The sequence below is a fragment of the Chinchilla lanigera genome, unplaced genomic scaffold (genome assembly GCF_000276665.1).
Source record: "Chinchilla lanigera isolate Chin_1 unplaced genomic scaffold, ChiLan1.0 scaffold00135, whole genome shotgun sequence".
Lineage (NCBI taxonomy): Eukaryota > Metazoa > Chordata > Mammalia > Rodentia > Chinchillidae > Chinchilla > Chinchilla lanigera.
In genome coordinates, this window is record NW_004955536.1 from 977,220 (window position 1) to 992,092 (window position 14,873).

The window sequence follows — 14,873 nt, forward strand, 5'->3', positions numbered from 1 at the left end:
GGATTCTTTTGGGGGGTTGTATAAGTAGGAAGAGAGCTATCACCTTAAAGGTAGGGGTAGTTTTTTTATTTAGGCATGTTAACATTTTTTGTACACTAAGAATTTATTATTATTTTCCTTTATTTTCAACATTGAAGCATCTAGGAAGGGTGAACTGGTCCATATAAAAATATTTGCCAGTCACTAGCTACAGGCTAAAATACTTACATAATATCTTTAAATATTTTTTTTCTTAAAGGAGAAAATGAAATTGTGTAAGGTTGTTTTGATTATATTACTGCTCAGTACTTTTGAGGGGCCTTGAGCTATTGAGATCTGATTTATTTAAAATTTAAAAACAAAACTTGTATAAAATAAGTTGTGAACCAACTAAATGTTCAAATCATAAAGATACAATTTAATGTTACCTCTTCTTTTGACTCCTATTCCTTGAAAGGTATTAGGATGTACAGAATTACCTTTTGTTATGTTTTTTTAAAAAGAAAAATTCAGTTAGTCATCCCTCTTTTGTCCTATCACAAATCCCATTCCAAAAGCTTTAGTTTTGTGGTTTATAAACTTCTTAAGTAAAATGCTTATAAGATATTTTACAGTGTCTGGAGGCAGTTTCCCTGTTGATGGAAAAGGACTCAACCTTAAGTTATAGCCAGGTTACCCACTTTAAGAGTCTTTTTGAATCACTCTTATACCATTCTATTGATTATTTTCTTAATTAATACAAATTAAAGAAATTTGAATGATCTTAAATTAAGAATAAGTAAACCTCTTTCTATTTAGTATTTGAAGTCTAGACGAGAAGCCTTCTGAACAATCCTCCAAGATAAGGAAGATTTTCTCAGAATTTCTTTCCTGTGTATTTAACTTATAGAAGAGGTTTTATAACATTTTAATGCAGGAAACATTTTGTTTTGAACTTATTTCAGATTTACAGAAGAGTGACAAAAAATAGTAGAGAGCCTTTACATTATTTCCTAGCTTCTCCTAATGTTACAATTATTAAGCTAAGAAATCAGTGATTCTTGCGTATACCATTCATTACTGTGATACCTGCATAATGGTGACCTTATTTTCACCATTCTTTCTACCTTTGTTAATTGGAATTTTGCTGTAAACATGAGCTATTCTCTTCTCACATTTGTTTATCTATTCTTTATTTAATGTATATTTCAATGGGTTGTTGTCCATTACTCCAGTTGTTTTTTGGCTCAAATTCTTCTAGATTCACCCTCTGGTAACTTGTTTGAGTTGGTTCTTATGTTCTTTTGAAATTTCTTTTTCATTTTTTTAAATGCCTTTATCATTTCTTTGTTTTCTGGCACTATATGATCTTTTAGGTTTTCTTGTATTTTCCTTGCCCTGACCTGTAGTCAGGTGTTAGCCTAGAAACCTGCTAACACTTGTTATTATAGGATGGTAACTAGACATTGGTAACTTTTTATTATAGTATGGTAACTAGACATTACAAGCTTTATGTGTGTATGCGAATCCCTTTCAGTTATTTGTAGAATTATTATGTTTATATGTTTTCATGCTTACTTTTGGGAGTTGGGGGAACTTTGTCAGATTTTCAAATGCTATTCCTTGACCCAAAGGAAGTTAATGTCTTGATTAAGAGGCCAGTGTATTTATGTCTTTCATACTCCTGCATGGAATTTTTTCTTTATAGGCATGTGGATATGTCAAATATGTCGACCTAGAAAAAAAGGACGAAAACTGCTACAAAAGAAGGCAGCACAGATAAAACGGCGCTATGCTAATCCAATAGGACGTCCAAAAAACAGGTTAAAGAAACAAAACACGGTGTAAGTTGTACTTGTGGCAAGGTGAGGGGAGAAAAGGATAGGGCTTTTTTTATAGTGTAGGATTCACTTGTTTTCTTTTTGGAAAAAGTAAAACATTTTTATAACTTGAGCTTTTATGTAATAATGGCTAACATGAGCCCTTAATAAAGTGTCAGCCACTTTTCTGTGTGCCTTGCATTTGCTAAATCACTTAATTCTCCCAACAACCCTGTGAAGTGTAGGTATTGTTGTTACCTGTGTTTTTCAAAGGAGGAAACTAAGGCAGAGGGAGATTAATTTGCACGAGATTGTATAGAAAGTGTTAAACTGGGATTAAAACCCAAATAATCTGACATCATTCCCTTATATTGCTTCTTATAAAAACAGGAAAGAAAAATTGTTACTGTAGCATTTTGGGCGTTCCTCTCCTGATCTAGTCTCAGTTATTTGTATCTTTAGGTGCACAAATCACTGGGTAGGTTCTTCATATTGGGGTGACGGCTAAATCCTATTTTTGTGCTCTCCCGGTATAAAATAATGTGTTTTCATCTGTTAGCAGAAATTAGAAATTGTAGACTAGGAACCTGGGCTATATGTGGAGGAGATCGGGCAAGATTAGTAGCTAATTCTGTTCTAATTATTTATATATGTGTGTGTGTGTGTGTGTATATATATATATATATAAATTCACCTTTGATGATCTATAAAATATCTTCAGACCTATGAAATCTGTTTGTTTTCAAAAAGTTTACCTACCTTTTCTTCACTTAATACTATCTTGAAGATGATGTACCTGAATAAGCATCAATAGCTGAAAATATAACAAACCAGTGTTAAAAAATTCATGCGTGATGTATGTGTGTTTCAATGCAGGGGATTGAATGTAGGACCTCATGCATGCTAGGAATGCACTCTACCATTGAGCTACATCCTTAGCCCTTTTAAACAACAGTATTTTGATATAGGGTCTCACTAAGTTACCAATATTTTTAATCTTTAAATAAAACTTTAATTTTCCTATACAATGATCTTTTGATTTCTGGCTTCCAGAGAATCACCCATCTCTGTGTTTAGAGGTAAAAGTATAACAGAGTTGATATAAAAGTCACAGCATCATGGGTCTTTATACCTGGCAAGGATGCTCTTCCTTCATCCAACTCTCATTTTATAGTAAAAATACTGATAGAATATGATTTGTCTAAGATGTACAACTAGTAAGTGACAGAATTATGAGTTGAACATGTACTCTGATCTCTGCCTTAGGCTTCTTTTCAGTATAAATAACTGGGCTTCTTGGAAGTAGATGTTTCCAGTCATATTACTTCTCATTCATATACTACTCATAGTTTGTAGTATTTTTAATATGCTCTTTAAAATAAAGCTTTAAGTAGATATTTTCTAGGTTACTTATTAAATATAAATCTTATAATGATTTATTTTAATAGTTATATTTTTTCCCTTTTTGATTCTTTAGATCAAAAAGTCCCTTCAGCAAAGTTCAAACTGGCCCTGGAAGGGGTCGGAAACGTAAAATCACTCTCTCCAGCCAATCAGCATCATCATCAGAAGAAGGATATTTAGAGCGAATAGATGGCTTGGATTTCTGCAGAGATAGCAGTGTCCCCTTGAAGTTCAACAAGAAAACCAAAGGGCTCATTGATGGCCTTACCAAATTCTTCACCCCTTCCCCTGATGGGCGGAAAGCTCGAGGGGAAGTGGTAGACTACTCTGAGCAATATAGAATCAGGAAAAAGGGCAACAGAAAATCAAGCACTTCAGATTGGCCCACAGGTAAAAGTTTGAAACAAACCTAGAAACAAAAAGTATTCCAAAATTGTATTATTTAGAATAACACTAGTTATCTAGATTATATTCAATTATAAAATATTGGTTATGGAAGTTAAGATCTATTGACTATACGTGTAACAGGAATTAGAGGCTAAAGTTGCAAAATAGACTAGTCGGAGCTCTTAGACAACAAAAGAAGTTGCTTTTTTGGTAGAAGCACAAAGAACCTGCCATTTGGGATATAATGTTGAGTCAAGAACAACTTCGTATTCCACAAATTACTAAATAAATCATATAATGATCACCATGTTGCTCAATTTATTCTTGGTAAGAAACTGGAAAAGAGCAGAGATAGTGACTGCTATTGATCTAAAGCTGAGTTCCCTAGTTTTCAAAGTAGACAAAGTCTGTAGAGAGGACTCAACAGTGTAACACCTAACTTAAGAAGAATTTGATTAGCTGTCTGGTCAGTTAAAGCTTATAATGGCCTGACTACTGAACTATGAGTTTAGAGGACCTAACCCTGTGAAAGAAGTAGAAAGGGCTTTTTGAGCAAAGTAGAAGAATAAAAATGAACTGTTGGACAAAAAGAACCGAAGTTATAGTGTCTCTTAACTTTGATTTCCTCCCCTAAATATCCCATTGGTAAGTGATTGTATTCACTGCTTCTTCATTCCTGCATATAGTGTGGTTGGTTGGTCTGGTGCAGGAGAGAATGTTCTCATCATTATCAGTTTCCCTCTTTTCTGTTTGATTGATTTTTCGCCAAAGTAGCAATCAGCTAGTTACTCTTTAAGCATTCAAGAGTTTGCATGTAGACATGCTTTAGTCTGAGCGTGTTTATCTAAGAAAATAAGCAATCTGTTTAGATTTGTCTTAGAAGGAAAGAATCCCAAAGCATTTCCTAATGAAAGTCATTTTTGCTTTAACTGTTTGCTCTGGATATGGATTATTAGAAGAATTTACTAAAAAGATTTAGAAATAGAAATTGTTAGAGGATGCATAAAACATGGAGAACTAACACTAAACTTCAAGCATTGGTGTAGTATTTGGTTTAGTAGGCTCTGTCATTTCCTTTATAAATTGTAGACTTCAAGGAACAATGTGTACATCATCTCATGGTGCTGCGGCCTGCTATACTAGATTTGTGCCTACATCCATCTGTGTCATGCACCTAGGGGGCATTAAAGTTATATAGTACCTTTAGATTGTACTTTTTTTTTCGGTTTGGAAATATTGTCAACAATGAGTCTTTGTCCTTTTTCTTCTTGTACAACATGAATAACAGACAGCCTGTGTGTACAGTCGATTTGAAAAGAACTGTCACTGATTGGTCTTTTCAGCCATACTCATACAAAGAGGAAATGAGGCCATCAGCAATGTCATCTTCAAATGCAAAGGATAATGATCTACATAATCCCCAAATACTCCCTTCACTAATTTTTTTGCCCATTTGAGGAAGAGCCATCATTTAGTGGATGATTATCATAATTTTTCATACTTACCCAGAGGATTATCAACTGTGGTCCTCAGGTTTGTGGAGTTTGTGCTTTAACAGGGCACCCAGAATGTCAGGGGAGTTAGTATTTCCTGGTATCAGTTAAGGTAGCTACTTTGAAGATTATCTTTTTGAATGTTGATACATTAAACTCATACTAAAAGTGTCATATTCATTCTATTTAAAAAGTTTTATATTCCTTAGACCCTTTTCTTATTCTGCCTGTTAAAATGTAATCTCTTTTAATGATGTTTAAATTTGGTTATATCATATTTTAGGAAGCTTTAAGGTAACTCAAGAGTTTCACTAAAAGGCAGATATAGTATGTATGTAAAATTGTTCATTGAGTACTATCTTTCTAGCATTTTAATGCTGTTCTCTTATATAAATAATATTAAGGTCTTCATATTGAAAGCCCATGTACTAAATTGAGGGTAATACAAATAACACAGTAGCCCTTTCTTTATGTGCAGACAATCAGGATGGCTGGGATGGCAAACAAGAAAGTGAGGAGCGGCTTTTTGGGAGCCAGGAAATCATGACTGAGAAAGATATGGAATTATTTCGTGATATCCAAGAACAAGCATTGCAGGTAAGGTTGGATATTCAAGTTGGACATTGAAGCAACTTGTTCATGGATGAGAAGGAGAATTATTTTTATTGTAGGTAAAACAGGAGGAACTTACTCATCTATTTTGAAAAGTGTGTGTGTGTGTATGTGTGTGTGCGCGCGCGCGCGCCCGCACATGTACTTCTACTAGGTAGGGTTTTCCTTTCAAACCCAAACTGCTTTGGTTTTGCATATGAATGTATTGCTTTGATCTCCAGTATTAAATGTGCCTGTTTTATGTATTTTCTGTCTTCTTGTTTGGGATTTGACTAGACAGACAGAAAGTTTCTTGTACATAATGAAGTATTGTATTCATTAATTCAAGGAATACTTTTTAAATGCTCTGTCTTAATTCTTGTGACACATAGCAAGATGTAAATACATAGAACCTACTTTGTACCATACGCTGGAGATGCTAAAGTGAATAACAGAATTTTTTCCCTTAAGTCTAGGAGAGACTTATAATAAAAATTTCAATGTGAAAAATCCAATTATGGAGTACGTGGTATTGGGAGATGACTCTAGGGAGGTCAGAAAAGGATTCATTGTGGGGTCTTTAAGGACATGGAGTAGTTTATCAGTACAATAGGGAATGAATTCTCTATAATCAGAAGGAACAGTTGAAGATAGGGAATAGAGTGATTAATTGTGGGAATTAAAGTGGTTTAGGATAAAGAGCCTAGAGTGTAGAAGATAGTAGGAAATGAGGAAAGTACAGAAAATAGATCATGAAGACTCTCCTAGGTTATACTCATTTATCTTGTCTCTTCCTTCTTTGCCACCAACTGATTTACTATGTAAGTCAAGCCTAATTCTCTGTTTTCTGTCTTAAAAGGTAACATTCATAAGGCTGATGCTAAGGATTCCAGTTGTGTAACTAAAACTGGATTAAGAGACCTGTTGCTGTATAGACTATATCTATCATTGTGTGAATACTTTTGAAAAATAAAAACATCGTTATAATGACTCACCATTTACTGAGCATTCTACTGTATTATAATTTGATGGAGTATTGATTGGGCATCAGATGGACATGGTATTAAATCTTGGTCTGTCATTTACTAATTTCTGCTTTGGGAAAGTTGCTTAACTTCTCAAGGCCTGTTTCTTTTCCTGCTAATAAGTCAAATGAAATATTACAGGTACTCTAGTAGACATCTACATGCAGTTCAGTGGGAACCTAAAAGTTGGGAGCAGGTAACTTTCTTCCCAACTAGAAAGACTTTTCCCACTAAGTTGCAGACATAGTGCTAACGTCCTTTTACTCCTGATTATTGTGTATATTTTCTTAGAAAAACAAAAAAGACATTCTCATACATGACCATGATCCTGTCATCAAGTCAATAACTTGTCACAAAGTGCTATTATTTATAGTATTACTAATGTTGTTTATAGCAGAAGGAAAAAAGAGCTCTTTTGGTCCACTGTCCAGTCTAGGATCATGAGGTTCATTTTGTTGTCATGTCTCTGTAGTCTCCTCATCTGGATCACTTTCACAGTTTAATCTTTCTTGACCTTGATATTATTGAAGCATGTATTTCACAGCATGTCCATCATGGAGCTTGTTTTATGATTCATCTTTTTTTTTATTTTAAAGAGAAAAAAATAATAATAACAACAAAGACAAAAACAAAACAAGAGCAATAAAAATGATACAAGATTTCAAAACAAATGATAGGAATGGACAATAGTTGTTATAGTACATGTTGTTGCATAATACAATACTTACCACCTCTTGAGTTTAAATAATTATTTCTAGAATGTAAGTACCTTGAGAACAAAAGCTTTTTCTTTGGTGGCTGCTGTATACCAAGTACAGTTGTACTTTGATTCTGGTCACAAGAGTTGGATGAGAACCATATCAAATGCAATGGTTTGGTTCAGTGTTGACCTTATAAGGAAATATGACTTGGTTCTGTTGAGTTCTGTGGAGAGAATTGAACTTGTGAGTTGAGGTACAACAATAGTTGACTCAATAAACATTTGTTTAATGATTAGTTATTTGAGTGAAATTTTCTGCTACGAGAAATGGGGCAGGAGTTGAAATAATAAGAGTATATAGAGAAAGATACTGGGGAGAATTAAAAGGGGGTACTAAGCCTTGCTAAAGACAGTAGAGACAATGTATATTTATGCTGATAATAATATGGCTAGTATATATTTCTTCTAGGACTTCTATTAAATTCCTGGTATAGCACATGTATAAGGCATCAAAGAAATAAATAGCTGAATATTAGAAGTCTTAATTCATACTTATTTGAACTGGCAATACACTAAAATTCTGGTGGCAGTAGTGTTTCTCTGTAAAGTTTAATATTGATGTGCTTGAAATGGAACTAGAGCTATAAGGGAAGACCAAAGGCTGCTTCATGAAGTTCTCACTCATAAGAAAGACAGACAGTAAGCAGTCATAAAAGTAAAACTGTAATTTCTAACTGAATGCAATGAGACTATGATAGGCCTTTTGATCTAGATTACTGGGGGTTAGGTTGGAGGATATGTGAAAAAGGAACACTTTTAGGGGGAAGTTACTACACAGAGATCTAAAAGATGAATAGAAAGGCAGCTAGGCAGAGAGCTACAGAGGAGAAAGGGAAAGATTTTTCAAGCAGGCAGTAGAGGGTACTTGTCTGCCCTCAGCTACAGAGAGGCTAAAACAGGAGGATCAGGAGTTGAAGGCCAGACTGGACAATACAGCATGACCTCGATTTTGAGAAGTGGTTTCATGGCCATTGTATGAAGAATGGATTGGAATTAAGCAAGAGGGCAGTCAGGGAAATCATTTTTGCAGAGATTGAATGAAAAAAAATGGTAGCTTCAACTAGAGAGATGGTAGTGGAAATGGCAGGAAAGTAGATAGATTTAGGATATATTTGGAGATGAAATCAGCAGAACTTAGTATAGATTTGATTGTTGTTGTTGTTGTTGTTTTAAAGGAAATAAGTTATCAGTGATGAGCCCTGGGTTTTCTGGCTTAATATAATATTGAAACTGGTTTGCAGTTAGTTGGGAAAGTTAGTGGTGATTAGAGTATGTTTTGAATAATAAGAGTTCATAAAGATAATGTATGAAGTTATTTTTGAGAGCAAAGATTTGGCTTAGTAACAGCTACTTCAACCTGTGCTTGTTTGTTTGTTTGTTCATTTATCTATTCATTCATTCATTTATTCACTTATGCATGCTAGGGATCAAACCCAGGTCAAGTTCTCTACCGCTGAACTAGCTATACTCACTGTCCTTTTGTTTTAAATATTTTGCAAGAAGATTTTACTTTGGGGTCTGAGGTAGTCGCAAGAGTAACACCAGCAAGCAGTAAATGATTAAGGATTTAATGTTGAAATCCATCCAGCCAACAAAACCCATCATTTATTGAGTGTTTATTATGTTGTAGAAACTGTGTTAGATGTAGGAGCTATAAGGAAGGTATACTTTTATTCTCATAGTTTCTAGTAGGAAACAGCTCAAAAGGAAACATGAGAAAGTATGAAATTATCTCTGAGAGATTGCAGTAGGAAAGCATTAAAGGCCTATTTGAGATTAAGGATTATGAATTATAAATTGACTGATTCTGTGGATTTTTTTCTCCAGCCATGTTGAAACTCTGAGGATGACAACTTACATTATGTAGTGATTCGAATTAGTAAGGGTGGGATTTTGATGTTGAATCAGCAGAAAAGAAAGTTAAGAGTGTATGCAAAGATGGGATTTTAAGGGAAGACCTTAGAGTTGGGGAAAGAAAAGAGCATGAGAGTGAAAGACTGGTGGGATCACTAGATTATAGGTCATACAAAGGCAAAAGATGAGATGGCTGAGGACAGAACTCTAGGTTTTATCATTATTTAAGGGTAAAAGAACTAGCAAAGATGTTTAAGTATAGAGCAAAAGGCTATATTTAAAGACTATATGCTACAGTACTTCCTTGGAAGTAGTCTCCTGAGCTTTTGTGGTGTTACTCTTTAGACAGAGCATGATCCTTTATCCACAACTGAAATCCAAGGAATATTGAAAACCTAAAAAAAATTACTGTGGTAAAATATATATCATACGAAATTTACCTTTTTAACCATTTTTAAGTGTATAGTTCAGTGGTATTAGATATATTTGCATTGTCATACACCCATTTCCATTGTCTCTTTCCAGGTCCGTTTCTTCTTTTGTCTGGCAAAACTGATAATCTGTACCCAGTAGTAACTCCTTTTTCCCTCCTTGCCATTGTTTTTTTTTCCCCTTTATTAATTTTACTACTTAGGTACGTTATATAAGTGGACAATATTTGTCCTTTGTATCTTATTTCACTTAGCATATTGCCTCCAAGATTTATCTATATTTTAGCTTATATACTAAGGCTGAAAAATATACCATTGTATTATAGCACCACATTTTGTTTATCCACTGATCTGTTAATGGACAGTTGGGTTGCTTCCACCTTTTGCCTATTATGAATAGTACTGCTATGACATTTGTGTGCAAATACCTGTGTGTGCATTCTTGTTCATGTTTTGAAAATTGCCATTCTGTTTTCCACAGCAGCTACACCATTTTACATTCCCAGCAGCAGTGAGACAGGGTCCTAACTTCTTTGCATCCTCATCCACATTTGTTATTTTGTGGTGTTTCATTTTTGAAATAATAACCATCTGAATGAGTATAAAGTAATATCTTATTTTGGTTTAATTTGCATTTCTCTAATGATTAATGATATTAAGCATCTTTTCACATGCTTGTGATCCATCTGTATATCTTTGGAGAATGAAATGAACATTTTACAACTCATTTTATAGTAAATCTCACTTTACCTAAACTGTCATTGGAAAAACATGATCTGAACTGATGTGAGTCTGTTTATGTCCTAATTAATGTGAATTTTCATATACAGTAAGTCTCCAACTTAAAAATGAGTTCTGTTCTGGGAGAACATTTATAATTTGGATTTGTTCATAAGTCCAACAAAGTGAGTCTTATACACCTTTGATACAAATATAAAGAAAAAAACCCCAAACATACAAAAATACTGTAAATTATTTTTACTTTTACAGTTACCTTAAAGTGGTAAAGTAGACATGTGAACTATTTCTTAGAATTTTTTTTTTTTTGCACAGTACCGGGGATCGAACTCAGGACCTTGCACTTGCCAGGCAGGCACTTGTGCCACTGAGCTATATCCCCAGCCCCAATGTGAACTATTTCTATGATTTGTTCACATCTATAAATGTTTGTAATACGAGACCCATTCTTACCTGTGAAGGTTCCCAACTTGAATGCTCCGAAGTCAGGACTTACTATGTTTTGCTAAATAAATATTAATTTGTCTGATTATGGTATGTTGCCCCAAGTCCTAATAGGACTGGGCATTTAATATATGTGTATACATTGTAATACTTTCCTAAATTAGAAAAACTCAGATTTTTTTTTATTTTAAGAAATAAAAGAAGGAAGACATATTAACAAACAGACATCAATTTACAAAATAGCATAAGAACAATACAAACAAAACAGAGTTACAAAGTTGTAGGAAATTAATGGTTGTTGTATTACTTATTGATATCTTCAAAGTGGTTTCTCAAGAAAACAGAGGCATACAAGATTGATGAAACAAGTAATCATTAACTGTTCCTTTCTGTAGAGCAATAGAAGTCAACTGTTGACTATCCTGTATACACATACTTAAATAATTTCCCCTTCTTTCCCTTCTCTTTTCCTACACCCCAGTTGCGCTTTACTGTTGAGCATTTTCCTTTCGTTTCACAAGGTCTATCATACCTCCTAGTTTTTATTCACTCTTTCAGGTGTTACACTATTGAGATAATATGCTTACACATGCAGGTCTGATTTATTTCACTTATGAGTATGGTCTCTAGTTGTTATCATTTACCTATAAAAGCCTCTAGTTTATCTTTCTTTTTTTTTTGGTTTTTCTCCGGTACCGGGAACCGAACTCACGACCTTGCGCTTGCCAGGCAGGAGCTTTTGCCGCTGAGCTAAATCCCCAGCCCCTAGTTTATCTTTCTTTATAGCTGAGTAATATTCTGTTATATAAAAGTACCACAGTTTTTTTATCCAATCTTCAGTGGATGGACATTTGGATTACTTCCACAGTTTAGCAATTACCAATTGCTATGAACATGGATGCACATATATTGCTGTGATATGACCTTTTCAGATCTTCTGGGAAAATACCCAGAAGGGGAATAGCTGGGTTGAATGAGACCTCTAGACCTAGTTTGCTGAGGAATCTCCAAACTGATTTCCAGTGGTTTCACCAGTCTGCATTCCCACCAGCAGTGGAGGAGACCTCCTATTTCTCCACAGCCTTGCCAGCATTTGTTATTGGTTGATTTCTTAATGATAGCCATTCTTACTGGGGTGAGATGAAATCTCAGTGTTTTAATTTGCATTTCTCCAATGACTAATGATGTTGAACACTTTCTCATTATTTATTTGCCATTTGTATTTCTTTATCTGAGAAGTGTGTATTCATCTCAGCTGCCCATTTTTGGATTGGGTCTTTGAATTTGGGGGGCGCTGATGAAAAACTCAGATTTTTAAAACCTATCCTAAGGGTTTTGAATAGAGATGGTTGACCAGTAACTTCTTTTTTTCTTTTTGTAAAGCTTAAAATTCTGATTTTGAAAAAATATACAAACTCTTCAAATTCAGAATATTTATTAGTTGAGGGCTACCTATACTTGTATCTCATATCTGGTCATTTTTTCTTTTTTTGTGTTTATGCTTCATGCTAGCTATTCCTACCCTGGTGTTTTCCCTCTTAAACTCACCAAGCGTTGTATTTTTCATCTGTAAAATGGTCATGTTTTTTCCTACTTTGAAAGATGGATGTGAGGATTGAGCAAGACGACAGTGGAAGAAGGTTCAGAATCTAGCAGTGTCATTCTTATACAACTCTTTCATCATGCAACTTTTAATCCCAAATGACTAGAATTACTTACTGTAGACCTTACAGGAGAAATTTCCAATGCCAACAAACATCTTTTTTCCCCACATTTCCGTATTGGTAAGGAGAAATGGAAAGGATAGGTAAGTCCAGGGGAAGCTGTCAAGTGACATGGGAAGGTAGCAAGGAGGGCAGTATTTACATGAAATGTAGTTCTGTTATTTGTACAAGATCTAGTGTTGAAATATTTTCATATAGGAGTGGCCTCCCTATATTAGAAATTGGAATTAGGTCATTTAGTGGAAGTTGAATAGTTTGTAGATGAATAGTATTTTCTTATAAAGTGCTAGTAATAAAGGTTTCATTTTCTAGAAATAAGCATATTTAAAGTTTTCTTTTGGCACAGCCCAGTTACTACTGCAATTATTACTGCATCTTAGATTAAAATGTCAATTCTGGCCTGGAATATATGGCATCTTCTAAGATTTTTGGCATATTCAAATGAGGAGGTGGTCATGGAATGGCAGAACCTGTTTTAAAAGTTTTAAAAATGTATATTTTATGCTCTTGATTGTATTAGATAACCATCACTTTGCAAAGGTGCATGTTTTATAGAAGGATATTTTGGCTGAAATTTAAAATGACCTCACAATGGTGTCCTCAAGTAATTTAGATGTGACAGTTTGATTTTGGCAGGTACTTTGTTAGTAAATGGCAGATGCAGCAGTGGCTTCTTCCCTGTGTTAAGGCTTGTTAACATAGGCCTTGTGAATGGTGGAGGTAGAGGTGCCTTCACTCTGGAGGCTTGCACCGCTAGGGAGTTGGGAGTGGTGGAGGGTGCGCATGAGCACATGTGCCAGAGTGTTCATAGCGTAAAGACGAGGGTAGGTGTGGGCACAGAGGCGGAATCCGCCACGAATCTAGTCGTGTCCAGACTCTCATCGTTACAGTGATGTGCAAACAATTATACTGGAACTGGATATCCACTTTCACATCAAGCATCCATTTGGAGGAACGCCAGGCAGCTGACTGGAGAGTGCTGGGACAGCAGGCGGCGGTGCCACCGCAGGTGCATATTTTCAGCTTCTGTCCTCTGATGTGTTGGGGTCTTAGCCTCAGGAAGTTAGGTTTGGTTTCTGGTGTTTTCCTGTGCTCCTGCAGTTACTGTGAGCTGTGAAGATAAATGAAATGATCCTACTTACTTGATTCTGGAATGTAGTTTAAGAACAGAATGTTATAAACCTTTTTATAATAATCATTTTTGGTTTTGAGAAATGAAAGAAATTTTACTTTAACCTCGTTTTGTGTATTACTATACTATTTTGGCCTTTGGAGGAGGTCTACTCCTTGCTGGAGTTCACAGTGCAGTTAAACTGAAAGAGCATGGCTGTCTTTTGTTTTGAAATAGCTGAGGAAGAGCTCAAGGTCTCAGTTGGCTGAATTACAGCATGAAACCTGAGATTAATCCCTTGGCCCTTTATAAAAGCGAATGCTTAGAAAGACCAGAAAGTGTTCTCCGATGAGTTGTGATGAAAAGGCTTCTTTCTTTTAAGTGAATTTATATCAAATCAGTGAATAAAGATCTTTGGGGTTTTTTGTTCCGTTTCGTTGTATGTTTGTCTGCGCAGTCCCAACAAGTGCATCATAGTCTCAGTGATCCTTTAGGCATAATGGTGAAGGATAATTTTGATTGCTGTATTGATGAAGTGTTATTAATACTTGTATACACTTGATGAAGCTAAATTCTAGCTCTCCTTTTCTTAAGTAAATATTTATAAAGTATCTGTGGTAAATACATATACATACATGATGAATCTGTTGTTAGTTTAGGTGCAGAACAAATCAACTTGTTCTTGAATTTAATGTTTTAAAACCTGAATTTTTTTAGCACTAGCCTGTATTTAAATTGCTAGTATGTAAGTCCAGCAAGTCATAAAGGCTTTAAAGGTGACTTGTAATGTTATTGTTCAGATAATTGCAAGAACAAGGGAGCCATAGAGATTTTCCATTATATAAACAGAAGGTAGGAAAAAGGAAAAGCCTGTATACTGCAAAGGTGTAGGCTATCTGTCTTTTGTCAGATCCTACAGAGTTACTAATAAAGAGAATTTTAGGTGCAGGGTGAAATAGAGACTCGCTTGATACTTGTTTTGTTACATTGTTTTATTGTTTTTACATTCTTAGATATTTACTGTCCCTAATCAAAAAAAATTCTTTTTTACATGTGTGTTCATATTGAGTAGGTCATTTCCATTGTTGTAAGTTGAGGCAAATAAGTGGTAACCCCCTGCTCCTTTTCTCATG

The 14,873-nt window shown here is 34.8% G+C and overlaps 1 protein-coding gene across 2 annotated transcripts in view; it reads left to right on the top strand.

The window, feature by feature from the left end:
* The window catches only part of Kat6a (K(lysine) acetyltransferase 6A), a 115,323-nt gene that overhangs the window by 77,022 nt on the left and 23,428 nt on the right, over nt 1–14,873 (top strand). The window contains exons 6-8 of one of the 2 annotated variants that reach the window (XM_005410512.2): nt 1,667–1,802; nt 3,256–3,572; nt 5,541–5,659. In XM_005410512.2, coding sequence (XP_005410569.1) covers nt 1,667–1,802; nt 3,256–3,572; nt 5,541–5,659 — 572 coding nt within the window. The remainder of the gene's footprint in view (nt 1–1,666; nt 1,803–3,255; nt 3,573–5,540; nt 5,660–14,873) is intronic. The other variant, XM_005410513.2, reaches the window with a different exon arrangement.